We start from the raw sequence: 22900 nt of genomic DNA, 5'->3' as shown, positions 1-22900 counted from the left end.
AGGGGACCTGCAGGCGTTATCTGTCAGCGAAACGTGCCTGGAGTTCGGTCCGGGCTACTCTTACGTGATCCTGAGACCCCAACCGGGCTATGTGCCCAAGGTTCCCACGACTCCATTTAGGGATAAGGTAGTGAACCTGCAAGTGCTGCCCTGGGAGGAGGCAGACCCAGCCTTGGTGTTGCTGTGTCCATTGCATGCTTTACGCATCTATTTGGATCGCACACAGAGCTTTAGAAGCTCCGAGCAGCTCTTTGTCTGCTTTGGCGGACAGTGGAAAGGGAGCGCTGTCTCCAAACAGAGGATCGCCCATTGGATCATTGACGCCATCTTGATGGCATATCACGCTCAGGACGTACCGCCCCCACTCTACTAGGAGTGTGGCGGCCTCCTGGGCCCTGACCAATGGCGCCTCTTTGGCAGACATCTGCAGAGCAGCGGGCTGGGCAACACCCAACACCTTTGCGAGGTTCTACAATCTCCGGGTTGAGCCGGTCTCGTCCCGTATATTGTCAGGTACGAACAGGTGAGTTCCGGGACAGCTGGCCGGGTGTACCGCTTGTGCATAGCGCCTTTCCCCTCCCCTAAGGTGAAGATGTGCGCTTTTGACTCTGATTTGACTCCCACGTGCGCTTTGTTCACAAGTTGTGATCCCTGGATGACTTTCCTCCTTAGCCCTGTGGCAGGCGAGTTTATGGAGAAACTCGTTGCCGGTCCAGTACATGTGATATCTAAGCCCTGTACAGGGGTAGGTGCTCCACATGCACTGGTTCCCCATAGGTGACCCCATGTGATATATCTGCCGCTAAATCGTTTCCCTGTCGGGAAACTGCGTCTTCCTTGGGCAGAGGGTCCTCTGCCCCTGGTCACCATGTTTGTAGAGATCCTCCCCTCTCGGGCAGGATCTACCATGGGACTTCTCCACATGACATACTTCCGACAAGACTTGGTAAGACCATGTGACGTATTTCCACTCAAAATGCCCCTCCGGGCGGGGTGTGGTATCTGCGGTGTCTTCCCCTTGGGAGTGACACCCCCCCCGACATAGACACTTATGGCCCCCAGCCGGTAAACAAAACTCCACTCTTTCTGGGGAGAAAAAAAGAGGAAAAGAGACCCCAGCTGGGCTAGCCTGTCCCTATTTGTTGGGCAAGTCGACTTTGTTCCTAAAGGACTGTTCGACGCTCATAAGAGCGTTGGGGGAGGTTACGTGACGGCCTGGTGCGCTGGCTTCGAGGCACACAGCGGTCTGCCCATCTCGCTCTGCCAGTCGTAACACAGTTCAGCTAATTGTGGCATTTGGTATAGGGACCCCTAGTGTCACTACATCGACACAATGTCGAGTGAGTGACAGATAGGGAACGTCCTGGTTACTTTCGTAACCTCCGTTCCCTGATGGAGGGAACGAGACGTTGTGTCCCTCTTGCCACAATACTGAACAACCCGCTGAAATGGCCGGGACCTTGTCTTGGCTCCTCAGCACAAATTGTGAGCCAGCTCCTTTTATACCCGTATGTCCGGGGGAGTGGCATGCAAATTCCACTTGCCAATTCCCATTGGCCTTTTTTCAAAATCAGAGGTGTTTGGGGCTCCCAAGAGTGACCCCTAGTGTCACTACATCGACACAACGTCTCGTTCCCTCCATCAGGGAATGGAGGTTACTAAAGTAACCAGAATGATTTGCAGAGAAAGGCCCCCAAATAAAATTTTTATATATAATGATTAAATAATTATATTGAAATAATTATAAAAACAGTATTATATATAATTAATTGCAATGAATTAACAGCTTAAATTGACAGCCCTAGTTGACATTTTTGCGATATGATTTTTACGTGGCTCACAGCAGTTTCATGGTGAAATGAACACTAGAGATGCTACAACAACAATGACTTTTATTCACTTTCATCATGAGTAAAACGGCAGATTATCAGTTCATAAACACTTACTTTTTGCCCTGTCCCTCACACAATGCTATCTTATGACATATAAACACTTTTACTATAGTGCATGACTCATTTTAACGTTTGCATTACATAATCAACAACATTTACAAGCTTGTTCAAGTGTGATCAAATTGCTCAACTGATAGAACATTGCACTTGGGATGTAAAGGAGCAGGGTACGAGTCCTGAAAAGCACACGAGTCCACACGTGAACTTAAAGTGTAATGGAAGCACCACAAAATGACGTGGTTGTGTTTTTCATCTCACATTTGCTTTTTCTGACACTATAGGTTAGGTTTAGTTTTAAGGTTTAGGGTAGGGAGGTCGGATTTGTTAAGCATTAACCATAAAAACCTCATCTGTCTGGGAGAACATTTAACTCGCTTTTAGCGCCACACAGTGGACATTTCACCTCAGAACTGCTGTGATATGTCTTAGGAGCCATGTAATATCATTATGCAAAAATGTTGCCACAGTCACGTAATTTTCATGATAAACTGATATGAATGAAACTAGGCTGTGAGGCATACATGAAATATCTGTTCACTAGGTTTTACCTAATTACTAGGTTGTAGGTTTTCTCTAATTATGATAACCCATGGAGTTTTGAACATGTATTTTAACAATCAACATGGACCCACTGAACGCACTCCCTCACAGCCTAGTTAGTTAAATTAGACGTCTACCCTCACTAAGGTCCATTGGGTTGCATTTGCAAAGCACTAAGTAGGGAGATATAGCAGAAATTCCCTCTAACTCCTGATTTGAGTCTAGTTTTGCATTTTCTTTTTGTTACCAGTCAAAAGAGGAGCTTAGAGGCAACTTCCTTCCCCACAAACAGCTGTGAAACATTTAGCCTGCGTCTCTAAACACTCTCACCATTGAGAAACTCATGAGTACTGCCTTTATCAGCATCCCAGGACCTGTGATAAAAAGGCTTGACTACAAAAATACAGAGGAAATTCACATGAAGCTCTCCAGGAGGAAAATATTAAAGTTATGCTCCGTAGCAGAATCAACTTGGTCTCAGATGATTTACCTAAAATTACTTAGGAGACATAAATACAGGCTCAAACAGTTGATACAGTGGCATGCAAAAGTTTGGGCACCCCTGGTCAGAATTTCTGTTGCTGTGAATAGCTAAGTGAGCAAAGATGGCTTGACTTCCAAAAGGCTTAAAGTTAAAGATGACACATTTCTTCAATATTTTAAGCAATTTTTCTTTTTTATATTCATCTATTACAGTTTCAAAATAACAAAAAAGGAAAAGTTTGGGCACCCTGCATGGTCAGTACTTAATAACACCTCCTGGCAAGTATCACAGCTTGTAAAAGCTTTTTGTAGCCAGCTAAGTGTCTTTCAATTATTGTTTGGGGGATTTTCGCCCATTCTTCCTTGCAAAAGGCTTCTAGTTCTGTGAGATTCTTGGGCCGACTTGCATGCACTGCTCTTTTGAGGTCTATCCACAGATTTTCGCGAGGGACAGTGAGGGCCATGGCAAAACCTTCAGCTTGCACCTCTTGAGGTAGTCCATTGTGGATTCTGAGGTGTGTTTAGGATCGTTATCCTGTTGTAGAAGCAATCCTCTTTTCATCTTCAGCTTTTTTACAGATGGTGTGATGTTTGCATCCAGAATTTGCTGGTATTTAATTTAATCCATCCTTTCCTCTACCAGTGCAATGTTCCCCTGTGCCACTGGCATCAACACAAGCCCAAAGCATGATCGATCCACCCCCGTGCTTAACAGTTGGAGAGGTGTTCTTTTCATGAAATTCTGCACCCTTTTTTCTCTAAACATACCTTTGCTCATTGCAGCCAAAAAGTTATATTTTAACTTCATCAGTCTGCAGGACTTGTTTCCAAAATGCATCAAGCTTGTTTAGATGTTCATTTGCAAACTTCTGACACTGAATTTTGTGGTGAGGACGCAGGAAAGGTTTTCTTCTCATGACTCTTCCATGAAGGTCATATCTGTGCAGGTGTCGCTGCACATTAGAACAGTGCACCACTACTCCAGAGTCTGCTAAATCTTCCTTAAGGTTTTTTGCAGTCAAACAGGGGTTTTGATTTGCCTTTCTAGCAATCCTACAAGGAGTTCTCTCTGAAAGTTTTCTTGGTATTCCAGACCTCAACTGGAACTCCACCATTCCTGTTAACTGCCATTTCTTAATTACATTACGAACTGAGGAAACGGCTACCTGAAAACGCTTTGCTATCTTCTTATAGCCTTCTCCTGTTTTGTGGGCATCAATTATTTTAATTTTCAGAGTGCTAGACAGCTGCTTAGAGGAGCCCATGGCTGCTGATTGTTGGAACAAGATTTGAGGAGTCAGAGTATTTATAAAGCTTTGAAATTTGCATAACCTGGCCTTTCCAAATGATGATTGTGAACAAGCCATAGCCCTAACAAGCTAATTAAGGTCTGAGACCTTGATAAAAGTTATCTGAGAGCTCAAATCTCTTAGGGTGCCCAAACGTTTGCATGGTGCTCCTTTCCTTTTTTTCACTATAAAATTGTACAAATAATACACTAATATTGCTTAAAATGTTGAAAAGAATGTTTCATCTTTAACTTTATGCCTTTTGGAGATCAGTTCATCTTCTACTCACTTAACTATTAACAGCAACAGATTTTGACCAGGGGTGCCCAAACTTTTGCATGCCACTGTATACGGTAAGCGTATAGAGCTATGAAAATAATGAGTTCATATTGAGATCTTTGACTTTTGATCTGTGGTAAATCTGAGCACACATATTGTTGAGATCTCTTTTGAAACTCTAGAGGAGACACATGTGAGATCACTGAAGTCTTTTTCTCAGGAGAAACAACTAAGAAGCAGTAGACTTCTGTAGAAACAACTGAGATATATACTGTAAAGAGATCTGATTTGTGATTTTTTTCTTTCCAGTGGGATCTGCCATTTATTTGTTTCAAAAGAAGCAAATCATTTCACTCCAGTGGCATGTAAAACCTCAGAGCTCTGCATGTTATCCCTGCGGAAGAACACATTTCCTTTGCTCAGGACAAAAACAGATATTTGCACAGGTGGGATTTAAATCAGAGTTCCTGCCGAACACCTGTGAAACTCAGAAAGCTCTTGAAAGGAAATGGCTTTTGGAACCGCTAATGTTTGCTTCAGCATTTCATTTCCTTTATTAATGTATTTTTTATGATTCTAAAGTTTTAGACACTAATCACAAACAAAAAATGTACAAATAAGCCCTTATGTAATTATGTCATTTATATTCATATGCAATATACTCTATACACTACCAGTCAAAAGTGTGTTCATGCCTAATTCTTTATTACTTTTTCCACATTTTAGAATAATAGTTAAATACAAAGAATAGAAGTCATCAAAACTGTGAAATAAAATAAATGGAATTATGTAGGGACCCGAAATGTTCCACTCCAACATCCATTTCTGGTATCTTAAAATGTTTGTTTTTTAAAGAAATTCATACGTAGGCACAATTTATTTTTGTTTACAAAACTAATTTCAAGTATTTAAAGGAACATTCCGGGTTCAAGTTAAGCTCAATCGACAGCATTTGTTGTATAATGTTGATAACCACAAAAATTCATTTCTTTAAAAAAACACAAATGTGTGTTCCAGTGAGACACTTACAATGGAAGTCAATGGGGTCAATAATCTGTAAACATTAAAACACTCACTGTTTCAAAAGTATAGACACAAGACATAAACAATATGTGTGTAAACATGATTTTACTGTGATAACATCACTTACTAACCGCATCTGTGTAAAGTTATAGACAATTTTACAACTTTGTTGCCATGACGATGAAATGTCAACAACCCTAAAATGACTGTAAAAGTGACAATTTAAACAACTTTACAGCTCAGATAATACATGAGTTTCAACAGAAGAATTAATGTATTTTTATTTATTTATTTATTTATTTCCCTTTTTCTCCCCAATTTGGAATGCCCAATTCCCAATGCGCTCTAAGTCCTCGTGGTGGCGTAGTGACTCGCCTCAATCCGGGTGGCGGAGGGCGAATCTCAGTTGCCTCCGCGTCTGAGACCGTCAATCCGAGAATCTTATCACGTGGCTTGTTGAGTGCATTACCGCGGAGACATAGCACGTGTGGAGGCATCCACGCACAACTCACCACACGCCCCACCGAGAGCGAGAACCACATTATAGCGACCACGAGGAGGTTACCCCATGTGACTCTACCCTCCCTAGCAACCGGGCCAATTTGGTTGCTTAGGAGACCTGACTGGAGTCACTCAGCATGGTAAGTGCTTTTATAAAGTGTAACACATTTAAGATGGGCAAGGAGGAGGCGGGAACCGGATGAAGCATCAAAATAATGTTTAATGAAAACTTAAAAAGACACAACAAATACACACACGTCAGCTGCGTGTAGCTCTCTCTCTCCCGAACTGCCGCATCCGGCTCGGCTTTATCCCTCTCCTCGGCTGATTAGCCCGATTGGGGGCCGGCCATGTGGACTCACAGCCCAGCCCCGCCCTCCTCCTCATCACAAAGTTATAAGCTTCAAATTTCTACATTTAAACCCTCCAAAAATTGGCCCCGTTGACTTCCATTGTAAGTGTCTCACTGGAACACAGATATCTGCTTACTTTAAAGAAAAGGAGGGACGAGTCAAAATGCATTTTTGTTGTGATCAACATTAAGCCACAAATGCTGTCGATTGAGCTGAACTTGTATTGAACCCAGAGCATTCCTTTAAGAATTAGCATTTAGATCAACAGGTTTTTAAGATCATAAGAAACGTAAATTCAGTTTCATTTGTGTTCAGACTTTTGACTGGTAGTGTATATTTCAGCCTAAAGCAGACATTTCTAGTATATTGTTTTGCACATACCTCACAAATTCATCACATTCAGGTTTGCATTCAGTTTGAAATGTTGTCATCGCTCACCTGAACAGTCGAATCCGCTACCACGGAAACCCTGTTTGCATTTACACTTGTAGGATCCGTGTGTGTTAATGCACTCTGCATGGTGAGAACACTTATGTATGCTGGCAGCACACTCATTTATATCTGTAAAAAAATAAAATAAAATAAAATAAAAAAATTAATAATAATATATATAATAATCATATATATATATATATATATATATATATATATATATTAATTCAAAGCATGAATCAATCAAATCACTGTTTCAAATTGAGCCGAGATGTTCAAGACAAATGCATCTTCATGTTGCATATAAGATTTATTCAACACATCTACTGTATAATTATGTGATATTATGTTAGTCAAACAAAACCACTGGCAATTAGGCCACGTATCCATTGAATCTTTCTTACCAACGCAGCTGTATTTGCCATTGACATATTTGAGATTGTAACCACCCTGGCATTTGCAGTAGTAGCTTCCAAACGTGTTGGTACACTGGCGATTGAATGGACACTGGTTTTTGCCAGTTGCACATTCATCAATATCTAAAAGGGAAAACGAGAAACAACAGCTTATTGTCTGCTGTCATTTGCTCCAGAGTTCACACACCTTTGGACGAATGCATTTCCATGATTTTTCAAGCTGTTTGCAATTACTGTATGAGGATATTTAAAAAATATTACTTTAGAGATTGCACTCACAAAGAGCAATTTAATTAAATGTTTCAGAGCTGGCCATAAATAAAGAACTTTCGATAGCACTTTACAGTAAAGTTGTATTCTTTAACATTAGTTAACTTACCTTAGTAACATGAACTAACAATGAACAATACTTTTATAGCACTTATTAATCTTGGCTAATGTTGATTTCAACATACAGGTATGCATGTTGTTAAAATTTGTAATTACATATCAAAAATATGTATATGTGGTATATATATATATATATATATATATATATATATATATATATATATATATATATATATATATGGTTATTTTTCTCCATTAACTAACATCTTATGGAGTTTTCGCCTTTGGCTTACTCACTGGGAGTCTAAATACAAATATTATTTACTTAAATCCACAATCACGTTTTTATCAAACCGCACAATGATGACTCTAAGAGATTACAGCTTTATTTTTTTTTCTGTTATAACATAATTTCCTGTAAAGCTGATTTGAAACAATGTCTGCTGTGAAAAGCGCTATACAAATACAAATGGCTTAAATTGACTTTTAACATTTAGGCATTTCAGTTTCATAGTAAATTCCAATCAAACTGAATTTCGTAATCTTTAACAAAAGAAACAGCTAAATATTTAAAGTTTTATTTATTTATTTATTTAATTTGTTAAAAACTACAGAACTCAGTTTGATGGAATTTGTTACAAAATTGAAATGTGTAAATCTTAAAAATAGGCTTAAATAAGCAAATGCATTATGAACTAGTATCAACTAACAATGACCTATTGTATATTTGTAAATTAACATTAATCTAAATTAATAAAAGATGTAAAAATATTGTTCATTGTTAGTTCATGATAGATAATGCATTTAGTAATGTCAGTAAATGGAAGCTAATTGTAAAGTGTTTCCAAAATTCCCAGGATTTTCCCATGATTTTTTAGGGTTTTACAGTATTCATTTCCATTCATTTAATTTTCCGGGCCTGAAAATCAAAAAGTCATTATCTGAAAACTGACTCTGTAATTCAAAGGCATTGAGCGTTCCAATTATTTTCATCAATGAAGGTCCGGTTGCTATAGCAACAGACCAGCGGAAGTGCTGGTGTTGTTTTGTTGTTCTCACCGACACAGGTCTTTCCATCAGGTCCCAGCTGAAGACCAGCAGAAGGACATAGACAGCGAATCTCTCCCTGAACCTCCTCGCAGCCGTACTGACAATGAGCCAAAGAGCACGTCCTCGAGTCTGTGTAAAAACATCAACAAATCACATTTGTCATTGTGAGGAGTTTGCTACAGTGCAACATATTAAACGGAATAGTTCACCAAAAACACCATAAAAGTTGTCCATACGACTTGTGCGCTATAATCTGAGTCTTCTGAAGACATACGATAGCTTTGTGTGAGGGAAAAGACTGAAGTCATTAATCACTGATAGCTTTCAAATCTCATTCTCCATTTCACATATTCGGACTGGCGCATTATGTTTCATTGGGACACACGTGAGAATCAATGGCATTTGTTGTCAATGATGTAAAACCTTGTGCAATGCATCACTTTTTAATGGAGATGGGGAAGATTTTCAGTGTATAACAACTTAAATTTTAGCCAGATTCTCTCACAAAGCTGTCGTATGGCTTCAGAAATACTTTTATGGTGTCTTTTGAAACATGACAGATGTGGGCACTAAAAACTGTACGTAATTACGTTTCTTTAAAATTTCTTTCTCACAGAATACAGGTTTGGAACGACATGAGGGTGAGTAAATAATGAGAGAATTTTCATTTTATTTTGAACTAGCCCTTTAAACATTAACACATATTCAAACAGAAGTACTCACTCGCACAGGATCCGTCGGGCATTAGCATGTACCCGTTTAAACAGTAGCACATATAGCTGCCAAACGTGTTCATGCATCGATGTTCACAGGGTCGAGGCTTTAGACCGCACTCGTTCAGATCTGAAACCATAAAGACAGAAAGAGGGATCATGAATGAAAAGAACAACAGTCAATGTTTCCATACTACCATACTATTACTAATTCTGCAATATAAAGTGAGCATACTGTACACATATGTGAATTATCTGCATAGAATAGCCAGATGATGACCAACATCAAACGATTCTGATGATTAATAATGCATCTTGAATCTCACGAACCTTGACTACACGTCTTTCCACTGTATCCAGAGAAGCACTTGCATTTGTTTGGACCGACACACTCGCCATGTTTGCATCCCAGGTCGCACTGAGCTGGTAAAACATTCAACGATAGAGATATATTAATAAAGGAAACCGCTTATAGAGGAAGGTCAAGTATGTTCACAGACACCACAAAACCATACAGCTGAAGTCAGAAGTTTACATGCACCTTAGCCAAATACATTTAAACTCAGTTTTTCACAATTCCTGACATTTAATCGTAGAAAACATTCCCTGTGTTAGGTCAGTTGGGATCACTACTTTATTTTAAGAATGTGAAATGTCAGAATAATAGTAGAGAGAATGATTTATTTCAGCTTTTATTTCTTTCATCACATTCCCAGTGGGTCAGAAGTTTACATACACTTTGTTAGTATTTGGTAGCATCGCCTTTAAATTGTTTAACTTGGGTCAAACATTTTGGGTATCCTTCCACAAGCTTCTCACAATAAGTTGCTGGAATTTTGGCCCATTCCTCCAGACAGAACTGGTGTAACTGAGTCAGGATTGTTGGCCTCCTTGCTCGCACACACTTTTTCACTTCTGCCTTCAAATTTTCTATCAGATTGAGGTCAGGGCTTTGTGATGGCCACTCCAATACCTTGACTTTGTTGTCCTTAAGCCATTTTGACACAACTTTGGAGGTATGCTTGGGGTCACTGTCCATTTGGAAGACCCATTTGCGACCGAGCTTTAACTTCCTGGCTGATGTCTTGAGATGTTGCTTCAATATATCCACATAATTTTCCTTCCTCATGATGCCATCTATTTTGTGAAGTGCACCAGTCCCTCCTGCAGCAAAGCACCCCCACAACATGATGCTGCCACCCCCATGCTTCACGGTTGGGATGGTGTTCTTCAGCTTGCAAGCCTCACCCTTTTCCTCCAAACATATCGATGGTCATTATGCCTAAACAGTTCAATTTTTGTTTCATCAGACCGGAGGACATTTCTCCAAAAAGTAAGATCTTTGTCCCCATGTGCACCTGCAAACTGTAGTCTGGCTTTTTTATGGTGGTTTTGGAGCAGTGGCTTCTTCCTTGCTGAGCAGCCTTTCAGGTTATGTCAATATAGGACTCGTTTTACTGTGGATATAGATACTTGTCTACCTGTTTCCTCCAGCATGTTCACAAGCTCCTTTGCTGTTGTTCTGGGATTGATTTGCACTTTTCGCACGTTCATCTCTAGGAGACAGAATGCATCTCCTTCCTGAGCAGTATGATGGCTGTGTGGTGCCATGGTGTTTATTGTTGCGTACTATTGTTTGTACAGATGAACGCCCTTCAGGCGTTTAGAAATTGCTCCCAAGGATGACCAGACTTGTGGAGGTCCACAATTTTCTTTTTTTTTCTGAGGTCTTGGCTGATTTCTTTTGATTTTCCCATGATGTCAAGCAAAGAGGCACTGAATTAGAAGGTAGGCCTTAAAATACATCCACAGGTACACCTCAAATTCAGTACACCTCCTATCAGAAGCTAATTGGCTAATTGTCTAAAGGCTTGACATCATTTTCTGGAATTTTCCAAGCTGCTTAAAGGCACAGTTAACTTAGTGTATGTAAACTTCTGACCCACTGGAATTGTGATATAGTCAATTAAAAATGAAACAATCTGTCTGTAAACAATTGATGGAAAAATTACTCATGTCATGCACAAAGTAGATGTCCTAAACGACTTGCCAAAACTATGGTTTGCTAATATTAATCTGTGGAGTGGTTTAAAAATGAGTTTTAATGACTTCAACCTAAGTGTATGTAAACTTCTAACTTCAACTGTAAGTGTCTGGACACCAGCTTCTGTGTCTCCAAGATTTTCCATCATTGTTTTTTATGGCTTAAAAGTGCCATAGCACAGGAAAAAATAAAGATAACACATTAGTTTGTGGGTGGAAAATTGGCCCAGTGATTTCATGTTTTGAAGTACAAGAGTAGCTAAACTCAATCACATGACAGCTTTGATTCTTGTCACAAATTGTAATATTTTTGAGGTCGTATTTTTGAGATACGATTTATTCTGTAAACATATTGTATGATAATTTAGGGGATTCACATCTCATATTTAAATGTAATTGCCACTCCCAAAAACTATACAGTGTACATGGCCTATATGTATTTTTTTTGTACTGAAATAACTAGTCAGGTTAGGCTAACTTGTGCCCAACGAGGCATTTACTTTATGGAAATAAAGATGAAACTTCAATCACATTTCTATTCATTTACCTTCACAATGGCCTTTGCTGTTTTTCTTCCAGCCAAAGCAACACTCCAGTCTGCTGCCATAGCGACACACACCTGTCAGACTCTGAGCTGGGATTTGTCTTCTTTGCCTGTATGGAAACAGCAGGACCAGTATATTTTGCTGGTGAACAACATAGCCATGCTGATCCACCAGCTAGCAAACCAGCAATATCCAGCATCAACCAGTGTCACTGGTCCTACTCGACCCACTCCAAGCAGGATTCAAACCAGTGATCCCCAGCATGGTAGGCAGACACGCTGTCAATGAGGCTATAAAGCCATGGCCTCTAGCCTCTGTCGCTAGTGCATCTCTTAAAAAAAGGAGAGTGAGGTTTACACACTGCACAGCTATCACATACCAGCTGGCTAGCTTAACACTCACCCCCCTAAACCTCACTCCCATACGGGTCATGGCACCAGTCCTACTCAACCCTCTCCGGGTGGGATTCAAACTGCCGATCCCCAGCATAATTGCATAATAACCAGAGGGAGCCAGCTGGTGTGTGATAGCTGTGCAGTATGTTTATACCTCACTCCCCTGGCCTCAAGAGGCGCACTAGTGACTGACACTAGAGGCTGTAGCATTTAGCCTCCTTGTTAGCACGCCCGCCTTCCATGCCACAGACCCCGGTTCGAATCCCACTTGGAGTGGGTCGAACAGGACCGGTTACATTAACAAGGAGGCTATAAAGCCATGGCCTCTAGCTTCAGTTGCTAATGCATCTCTTAAGGCCAGGAGAATGAGGTTTACACACTGCACAGCTAACACGTACCAGCTGGCTACCGTTACACCAGCATGCCAGTCTAAGGATCCCTAAATGTGATTATTGCCTTGCAAGGGACCCCCTTCCTAAAATACATAAATGTTGCTAAATATTTTAATCAGAAATTTTTAAAAGGTTATCTGGAGCGTATCCAAAAAGGGGCAAGAGCTACTGGTCCAGAGAATGGGATGTTGGTGTGCTGGCATCCCCATCAGGCTTCTTTACCAGCATAACCAGCAAGCCTAACCCAAACTGAGTGTGGAAGTGTCGCCCCCTTTTGGAGTTGGCCCAACCCCCTACTAAAGTAACTCCATCCACTTTCTGGAGGTACCCCACCCTCTTTTGGAGTTTTGGCCCTGTTTGGAGATCTCCGGGCTGCAGCAATACCTACTTAAATATTTGAGTAATGTTAAAGGTATAAACCTAAAGAGAAACATTTAGATTAAACTTAAATGGCAATAATGTAAAATTCAGTAAAATATAGTCTTTTTTTACATTTATGACTACTTTTTTAGCTTTCTCTGACATTTTCCAGGGACCCCCTAGACGATGCACAATTTATTGAATTAAAATAAAAAAATAAGATTTTTTTTCTCCCCTTTTTTTCTTCCCAATTTGGAATGCCCAATTCCCAATGCGCTCTAGGTCCTCGTGGTGACGTAGTGACTCACCTCAATCTGGGTGGCAGAGGACGAATCTCAATTGCCTCCACACCTGAGATGTCAATCCGCGCATCTAATCACGTGGCTTGTTGAGCGTGTTACCGCAGAGACATAGCTCGTGTTGAGGCTTCACGCTATTCTCCGCGACATCCACGCACAACTCACCACACGCCCCACCGAGAGCGAACCACATTATAGTGACCATGAGGAGGTTACCCCATGTGACTCTACCCTCCCTAGCAACCGGGCCAATTTGGTTGCTTAGGAGATCTGGTTAGAGTCACTAAGCATGCCCAGGATTCGAACTCGTGACTCCAGGGGTGGTAGTCAGCATCTTTACTCACCATCATTTTAATTAGTGTGATTATTAAACCAAAAGGGCTGTGATTTAATTAAATAAATAACAGTCTGCATGTACTGTGCACTTCTAAGTAAATGCATGAAGCCGGCTGCTCATACACTAAAAACACATCATCATAAGCACGACGTGCATATTTGTGTGTAGTAGATGACAGACAGCAGAGTGCTCATTCACTTTGAAGCATGCAGCACACACTGACTTTGCATTTATTTATTTAAATCGCAGGCTTTTGCCATGTGGGAAACTTATTTTCCTGAGGTGAGAAGCTACCGTCAAAAACACACAGAAACAGAAAGGGCTTTACTCCAAAATAAAAGCTTCTGCCAAAATGAAAGCTTGATTTAAATGGGGAAAAAATGTTGGAACAATAAATAATAATAATAATGATGACAATAATAAATCAATCATAATTCTAAATTCATTTGACTAAAGTTTTAATTAAATAATTTGCTTAGACACATTTTGATGATAAAATTTAATTAAACTGTTGAACAGATAATTTATGGAAAAAATACAACGGCATTTGGAAAAATAAATAAAACACATCTCATAGGGCCCCACTAATGCTCAGACTTGTCTGTGCTAATTACAGCTGTAAAAACAGCAAAACCAGAGAAACAAACAAGAAGACACATTCTTAATACGGTGGAGATTTGAACAGATAGGACATAGGTCAGTATGAGGAACCACTAGCATCTCCTCTGTATACATGATATGTTCAAGTGTTTGACAGATGCCTCTACAGGAACTTCTAAATTCTCCTTCACCACATTTCTGCTATAATTAAACTTTGAACTATTCATAGCAATCGCACATCTCAACAGCAGATCATGGAATGTGAGCTGGTTCAGTTCTCTCAAGCTGGTGTCATGCATTAGAGATTTAAGCTTTGAGATTTGACAGTAGAACAAGTTTAAATCAGGTGTTGTTTATCTTATTTTGGAACACATGAAGACATTTTGACAATTCCCTTACATTATTAAAAGAACAGTTCGCCCAAAAAATGCAAACTCGATTATTTACTTGCCCACATGTCATTACAACTAATTCATGCGTTCATGACCTCAAGACTAGATTATTGTAATGCATTACTAGGTGGATGTCCAGCAAGTTCAATAAATAAACTTCAGTTGGTTCAAAATGCAGTAGCGAGAGTGCTAACTAGAACCAAGATATACGATCATATCAGCCCCATTTTATCGCCATTACATTGGCTACCTGTTAAATTTCATATTAATTTTAAAATTCTGTTAATTACTTACAAAGTTTTGAATGGTCTAGCTCCAAAGTACTTAAGTGACCTTCTATCACGCTACAATCCAAAACTCCGGCCTGTTAACAATACCGAGAATATCAAAATCCACAAAAGGAGGGAGATCATTTTTATATTTGGCTTCTAAACTATGGAGTCTTCCTAGCAGGGTTCGGGACTCAGACACACTCTCTCAGTTTAAGTCTAGACTAAAGACTCATCTATTCAGCCAGATATACACTTAATTTTATCCCTCAATTCATAGCTATGCTGCTTTAGTTGGGTCTGCCGGAACCGAAAACACTTCCTGATGTCTGATTCCCACTGTGTCGCTGAGTGATGATGACCAACTGCAGCATGTGCCAGCCAGACTTCACTTCAGTCTACTAAGACAGAGGATGAACTGATGCAAACTCAAAGACATGGGATTCTTCATGAGCCACTGTCTGAAGCATGGGCTCAGGATGGAGTTCACCAAAATTACCTGCCATCAGCTTCCAGGCAGACTGCGATGCTCCTCACTGAATGATACCTATATCAACTTGTTCAAAGGAGGGACATCACTCTCTTAAACTACATAGAAAATGAATTAACCACTAACAAATGCCTTCATCGGCCCAAATTAAAGGACAATGCATCTACATGTATTTCCTCAGTTAATTCGGGATGACTTCAAGGACTTTAACACTAAAACTTATAGTTCATATAAAATCATTTTGTTTAATCATTGACCCACAACACTTACTTAGTTTACTAATTTTAACCACTAATAGTTCTAAACATAAATAACTAATATTGGCATTATATTCATTCATTTTCTGTAATAGCATAATTTCATGTACTGTTGTAAAAGGTGCTATACAAATAAATTTGACTTGACTTGATTACAAGCCAGCATGGAGAATCTTTGAAGAATCTTCAAAAAAGACAAGATTCTTCTCAATTCTCCTTTTGTCTTCCATGCAAAATCGCAATGTTGCTGCTTGAAATACATGTGCCCTGACATCAACCCCAATCAGCCGAATTTCTGAAACGCCGCATCTTCCATTTCATTACATTTAGCATGAATTCAAATGTGTTTACCTTTTCCCGTGGCACGATTAATAGCGCATTGTGCAACCAACCTCCGAGATACGGGTTTTGGTCCCGTGGAAGTAAACGCATTCACATAACAATGGTGAGCATGATTCGAAGGTTGCATATTGATATAGATTTACCGATTCAATTTGATTCCCAAGCTTTCGATTCAATTCCGATTTCAATTTCATTCATTATCAGTTCATATTGGTAAATTTAAGTTTTAATGTCTATTATACTTACAAAAGAAAGAAATTCTCTCCCAGCTAATACTTTTAATTACACATGGGACCTTCTAACTATGTACATTATGAAATGTTAATTGTAATAATTATATTTTATGTGAATTTTTCATTATTTTTGTCATATTTTAGCTTTTTAAAAATGTACAAATCTTTGTATTCCATCAGTAAATATAATATTATATTTTGTGGTATTATATTTAGTTACATGTTTATTGTTTAATGCATAATTTATACTATTTACAAGTATTAACATTCATTTCTAGAACAAGTCAGTTCACGCTGGTACACAAAATTGGTACTGTCTCTTTAAGAAAACCGGCAGTTTTGTAAATGTGCGCATATTAACGAGAGAGGACTCGAAGTGCTTCTTTAACTCAACCGTGCAGTTTGTGATTAGAATTAAATGCTTATGTTTTGTTGTTTTTGATCAGCAACTGACTGTAAAAGAAAGGGTATTAAAAGAGACATTATTCAATGACAAATGGATTGCGTGGATCTCGTCGTTGGACACACAGAATGAGTCAAACCAAAGGATGCTGAAATTCTTCTTAGCCAATATACTACTCAGTGAGTGAAGTGAATGAAATCTAAACATTTATTCTCATTCACTTATTATATTTATCCACAGATATTTGTTGCGTAGCTCGAAATTTGGACACATATGTGAATAATTTACTCTCATTGTAGTGGAAAAGATCGATCTTGGTATTTAAGAATCGATACTGAGATCGCTCAAATAAAGATTGCGATGCATCGGACTGGGTAAAAAGTTTTCACCTCACACTTGCCCATATGTTCAACAACACTTCCAGCTTCAGCCACTGGGGGCAGTGGTTCAAATTTCAGTAATCACTGTCCGAGAACTTTCGGACTACTGTCGCCGAATTCACAGTGAGATCAGTCTGGAAGGTGCGTAAATAATGACGGAATTTTAATTTTTGGGTGAACCATTCCTTTAGGCCCTGTTAACACTATCTGTGACATTTCTTTGGGTGTTTTACCAACATCCTCTCTCCTCTGGTTCCTAATTCAATGCTCCAGATGTCTTCTCATGTTGGCACCTAAATTTGGTTTGGGCTCCAGAGCGTCTGAGGGAATCTGTGAACCGACGTAAATAAACTGTCCCTACAGAACAGTTCGTAAGCAAATGGGAGACACTCATTTGGTGTGAACAGGTGGCTCTGCTATTTAACAGTTTGCCAAAATAAGATGCTCACAACCAACATCTTCAGTGTGCTGACACACCACCACAACAACAACAACTCACTTTGTAAATCCCACGGCCCAGAAAGTAACCAGAGCGTAGGATAAAAATACCATTCAAAGAGACAAAAAATGCCACAAATATTTGAAATGTGCTTGCAAAATTGTTCCGCTGTTTGATATCTAATATTTGATATATTTCATGATATTCTATCCTAGGTCTATCTGTAGCTGAAACTACATTAAAATCAAAAGATAAATCGCAAACAAGATCTTTTTAATACTGCAAGTGTTTCTTCTAAATAGCAATGAGATTAAATGGAGCAAATTGAGAGTTTTGCTGGTCTCAACAATGTCTCAAACTGTGCTCAGATTTGCAATCAAAGCATAGAGATCTCAATATGAACTCAAACATTTATTATCAAATTCTCCCAAGAGCAAATTATCTGAGCTATGATATCCACATTCATTTCGACCTTTGACTCATTTGTGACATTTTATTTCTCCTCAGGAATTCAAGGGTAAATTATGTTGATCATTTAAAGAAACACAATTGAGAACTCCATAAAGTCTCTATATGAGCTATTAAACTTTGCCTTGGGGTGCTTTGAAAGATAGAAATGCAAACGTGTTCTCCACAGCACAAGATGTTTAAGATTTACAGTATTAGGATAAGGTCTCTTACCTGTAATCTGCTGTCCCCAATGAAAAGTATAACAGGAATGAGAGAGCACTAATCCAAGTGAAATATTTCATATTTGAGAAACAATCCCACAATCTCTTTGACAGTTGTGTTCTTCTTGTAGTTTGATTCCTGCAAGTGTTTAGCAAAGAATCCAAACCAAACTCTGAGGAGTCTGCAGATTGCAGATCTCTCTCTCTCTCTCTCTCTCTCTCTCTCTCTCTCTCACACACACACACACACACACACCTTCTCTCTCTCGTCTGCCTCTCTCTCTCGTCTGTCTCTCTCTCTCTCTCTCTCTCTCTCTTTGTCTGTCTCTCTCACTCTTGTCTCTCTCTCTCTATCTCTCTCTCTCTCTCTCTCTCTTGTCTGTCTCGATCTCATCTGTCTGTCTCTCTCTCTCATCTTTCTCTCTCTCTCTCTTTCTCTCATCTCTCTCCCTCCCTCTCTCTCTCTCTCCCTCTCTCTCTCGTCTGTCTCTCTCTCAATTCAATTCAGTTTTTTCAGTTTTAAAGTACTTTATTGGCACGATTGTGTTTACATACAATATTGCCAAAGCATTAATACACAAAGCAGATAATAACAAGACAAATAATAACGATAAAACAGTAACAAATAACAATAAAAATAGAATTAAAATAAGGTGCCAGGTAATGAATAAAATAAAATAAAAACTATAATAACAATATACCTTATACAATATAAAATAAAATAATCATTTAACAAGACATTATGAACATAAGGAAATAAAAATACTGTGACTGAAGTACATTAAGGTCTGTCTCTCTCTCTCTCTCGTCTCTCTCTCTCTCTCTCTTTCTCTCATCTCTCTCTCTCTCTCTCTGTGTGTGCGCATGCGTTGATTGAGTGTGGAGCGTGGATGAAGAGTGCTTGACTGCAGAGTAAGGTACGAGTGTTCTCTTTTTCTATCTCTGTTAATTGTGTTTAGTAGTTGTTTTGTTTTTTTTGGTAGTATCAGTAAGAGAAAAGTGGTTGTTTAAGGGAGTTTTTTTAATTTTTTTTATACTCCCAGTCTGTGTACTGGGAGTATGGCCGCTCCAGGTGCGGAGAGTTTAGAATTTCTGACAAGATGCCATGGGGTGAAAATTGATACTGCTGCAAACGTAGAGGAGTGTGTTTTAGCGGTAAGTGTAGTTGTTGGACATGAAAATTTTCTATCAGCGTCACGGATGAATAACACTAATGTTCTGTTTGTTAAGACGATTGATTTAGCGAACTTGCTAGTTGAGAGTGGTGTAGAGATTGGTGGTATTTTTACATCCTTAAAAGAAGGGAGAGTGGAAAAGCACCAGGCATTGATGGAATTACGGTAGATTTTTATAAATCTTTTTGGTTAGAGGTGGGTCCATAATTGGTAGCAGTTTTTAATGAGAGCTTGGTAAATGGACAACTGCCACAAAGCTGCCTTAGAGCAATTATTACTCTATTACCAAAAAAAGGAGATTTAAACGATATTAAAATTGGAGGCCAGTAAGTTTATTATGCAATGACTATAAAATACTCTCTAAAGCCTTAGCAATTAGATTAGGTGAAGTTCTTGAATCCATTGTTCATCCAGATCAGTCATATTGTGTGCCAGGAAGAAGAATTTTTGATAATGTCTCTTTTATTAGAGACATTTTAGAGTGTGGAAAACATTTTGATTTAGATTTTGGATTGATATCAATTGATCAAGAGAAGGCTTTCGACAGAGTCGAACATATTTATTTATGGAGTGTTTTAGAAGCCTTTGGATTTAATTCTGATTTTATTTCTATGGTAAAAGTTATGTATTGTGGCATTGAGAGTATATTAAAGATTAATGGTGACTTATGCTCTCATTTTAGGGTGTATAGGGATGTAAGACAAGGCTGTGCATTGTCAGGCATGTTGTATACCTTAGCCATAGAACCCTTGTTAAACAAACTAAGAACTAATGTGCGTGGACTGTGTATGCCAAATTGTAATACTTTTAAAATATCAGCTTACGCTGATGATGTTATTGTTTTAATCAGTGAATCTAATGATGTCAGAGTGATGTTGAAGATTTTTGATGATTTTAAAACTCTGTCTTCTGCAAAGGTGAACTGGAAAAAAAGTGAAGCCATATTAGTTGGAAAATGGTTAAAAGCTGAACCAAGGCTTCCTGATGGGTAAAAATGGACCAGAGATGGATTCAAACATCTAGGGTTTTTTTTAGGAGATGAAATTATTTGTAAAATGTCTTATAAAGGACGTATCTTGATTATTAATAATCTGGTAGTCTCTGCACTTTGGCACTGCTTAGCCTGCATAGATCCCCCAGTTGAAGTATTAATGAGGAGCCAGTCGATTTTAATTGACTTTTTCTGGGACAGACTGCATTGGGTACCAAAAAGTGTTTTGTACCTATCTAAAGATGAAGGGGGACTTGGTCTGATACACTTGCAGAGCAGAATGGCTGCGTTTTGTCTGCAATATGTACAAAGACTTTTAAGGTGCTCTGAAGAGTCAAGTTGGATGGGTGCTGCCTGTGCAATTCTTCGAAGTATTGAAGGATTAGGACTGGATAAAGCTTTATTCTGGTTGGATCCTCAAAGACTAAAACTATGTGATTCTCCAGTCTTTTATCGCAACTTGTTTAAAGTCTGGTCTTTATTTAAAACAAGCAGGGAAACAATGTATCTTCCCTGTTTTGGTTACTACAAGAACCATTGGCCATTGGCTCACGATTGGACTTATCTCGTGAGATGTCGTTTGCTATATCGGAAAGGACTTTGTGTAATGCCAAGTTAACAACAATCGGACACTTACATCAAATAGCAGGTTCTGCTTTTAAAGATGTGAATGCAATTGCTGAGCGTTTAGGTATCAAATCATACCGAATAGTGACAAAAGCAACTGAAAAATGGAGATCAGCCCTCACTGGAGAAGAAACAGAACTGTTGGATCAATATTCAAAGGGTCTATTAATCCCGATTGTAAAGATCCTTTTCCGAATTTGAGTCTATCTCCCAGTTTGGGTGAGTGCAATAGCATGTTGTTAAATTATAAAGATTTAATAATTGTGGGTCCAAATTTTGCACTTGGTAAAGATATGTATAAGAGTTGTGTAAAAGTGTTTAATAAAACATCTTTGAATAACAAGTGCGATACACCATGGCGAAATGTACTTAATCTTGATGTAAATGAAAAACCTGAATGGAGAGCGTTATATAAATCACCATTAGTCAAAAAAACTGGGGATTTACAGTGGAGAGTGTTGCATGGTGCCATTGCAGTCAATGCTTTTGTTTCATTGATAAATTCTGACATTACTGAAGGTTGTCCTTTTTGCTTACAAAAAGAGATTTTTCATGCGTTATGCATTGTGAAAGGTTAAAACCTTTATTTAATATCTTGAAGAAGTTTTTTATTTCTTTTGATGTAATTTCTTCGATGAAAGTGTTTATTTGTGGTTTTAAATATGTGAAAAATCATCGTCAGAAGTCTCAATTGTTGAATTTCTTGTTAGGTCAAGCAAAAATGGCAATATATACCACAAGGAAAGAGAAAATTGAACAAAATGTTTTAAGTGGTATAGAAGCTGTTTTTGTAAAATTAGTAAAATCTAGAAATTTGATTGATTATCATTTTTATAGATTAATGCATGACCTTTTATCTTTTGAGGCAATTTGGTGCTTAAATGGGATCATTTGTGAAATTGTTGAAGAAGAGTTGTTTTTCCCCTTTTGGTTAGGATGATTTTATTGTTTTTTAAAATGGGTATTGTTTGATAATTTTGTGTTATTGGTTTGTGATATGTAAATATTGTAATAAAAAGGGTTTTTGAAAATCAAAATCTCTTACATCTCTCTCTCTCTCTTTCTCTCGTGTCTCTCTCTCTTTCTCTGTCTCTGTCTCTCTCTCTCTCTCTCTCTCGTCTCTCTCTCTCTCTCTCTTCATAAAGGGGTTTCTAAGGCTTCTTCTCTCTGAAACTTAATCCATGACGTCTTGATTGATGGCAATACATCTCACTTACAGACCCCCCCAAACCCACCCCCCCAAAAAAACAGTTGGGGCTCCTTTTTAATTTATACAGTACTCTATGTGTTAATTTGACTTTAATTGAAATTAAAGAGATTGAACACAGTCAGACATTAGAGGACTTTCATTTGTCCAACAAGTTTTCATTTCTCAAAGTTTTGTGACAACACATAGATATAAATAATCACATGAAAATGTTGGACTAATTAATTATGCCTGTTTATTCTCTGATATATAGAATACATTTTTTCTCAACTGATTTCTCTAAACTAAGTTCAATAATGTCAATATATGAATGTTACATTTATATAGCACTTTGTTCTGACACTACACTCAAAGCACTTTACACAGTGAACGGGGGACTCTCCTCGACCACGACCAGTGTGCAGCATCCACCTGTATGATGTGACGGCAGCTATAGTGCGCCAGTACACTCACCACACACCAGCTATTGGTGGAGAGGAGAGAGTAGAGTTATAGAGCCAATTAATGGAGGGGGATTATTAGGAGGCCATGATTGAGAAGGGCCAATGGGGGGGAATTTGGCCAGGACACCAGGGTTACACCCCTACTCTTTTTGAAGTGAGTGAGTAGTTTTTCGAGATTTATGATTATACTGTAAATCACTTTCACGAATCAGCCCCCAAATTTACTCATCATACTTCAAGGCGTCCAGC

General features: G+C 38.7%; 1 protein-coding gene across 1 annotated transcript in view; it reads right to left on the bottom strand.

The window, feature by feature from the left end:
• The window catches only part of egfl6 (EGF-like-domain, multiple 6), a 33271-nt gene extending 14869 nt beyond the window's left edge, over nt 1–18402 (bottom strand). The window contains exons 1-8 of the mRNA XM_051710653.1: nt 18219–18402; nt 11952–12058; nt 9692–9784; nt 9372–9491; nt 8658–8777; nt 7257–7391; nt 6859–6981; nt 2823–2885 (exon numbers count right to left, since the gene is read on the bottom strand). Of these exons, the coding sequence (XP_051566613.1) occupies nt 2823–2885; nt 6859–6981; nt 7257–7391; nt 8658–8777; nt 9372–9491; nt 9692–9784; nt 11952–12058; nt 18219–18289 (832 nt within the window). The 5' untranslated portion in view covers nt 18290–18402. The remainder of the gene's footprint in view (nt 1–2822; nt 2886–6858; nt 6982–7256; nt 7392–8657; nt 8778–9371; nt 9492–9691; nt 9785–11951; nt 12059–18218) is intronic.
• Nucleotides 18403–22900: the final 4498 nt, after the last annotated feature.

Source organism: Myxocyprinus asiaticus, chromosome 11, assembly GCF_019703515.2.
Source record: "Myxocyprinus asiaticus isolate MX2 ecotype Aquarium Trade chromosome 11, UBuf_Myxa_2, whole genome shotgun sequence".
Taxonomy (NCBI): Eukaryota; Metazoa; Chordata; class Actinopteri; order Cypriniformes; family Catostomidae; genus Myxocyprinus; species Myxocyprinus asiaticus.
This window is presented reverse-complemented; position numbering and strand designations above follow the sequence as displayed.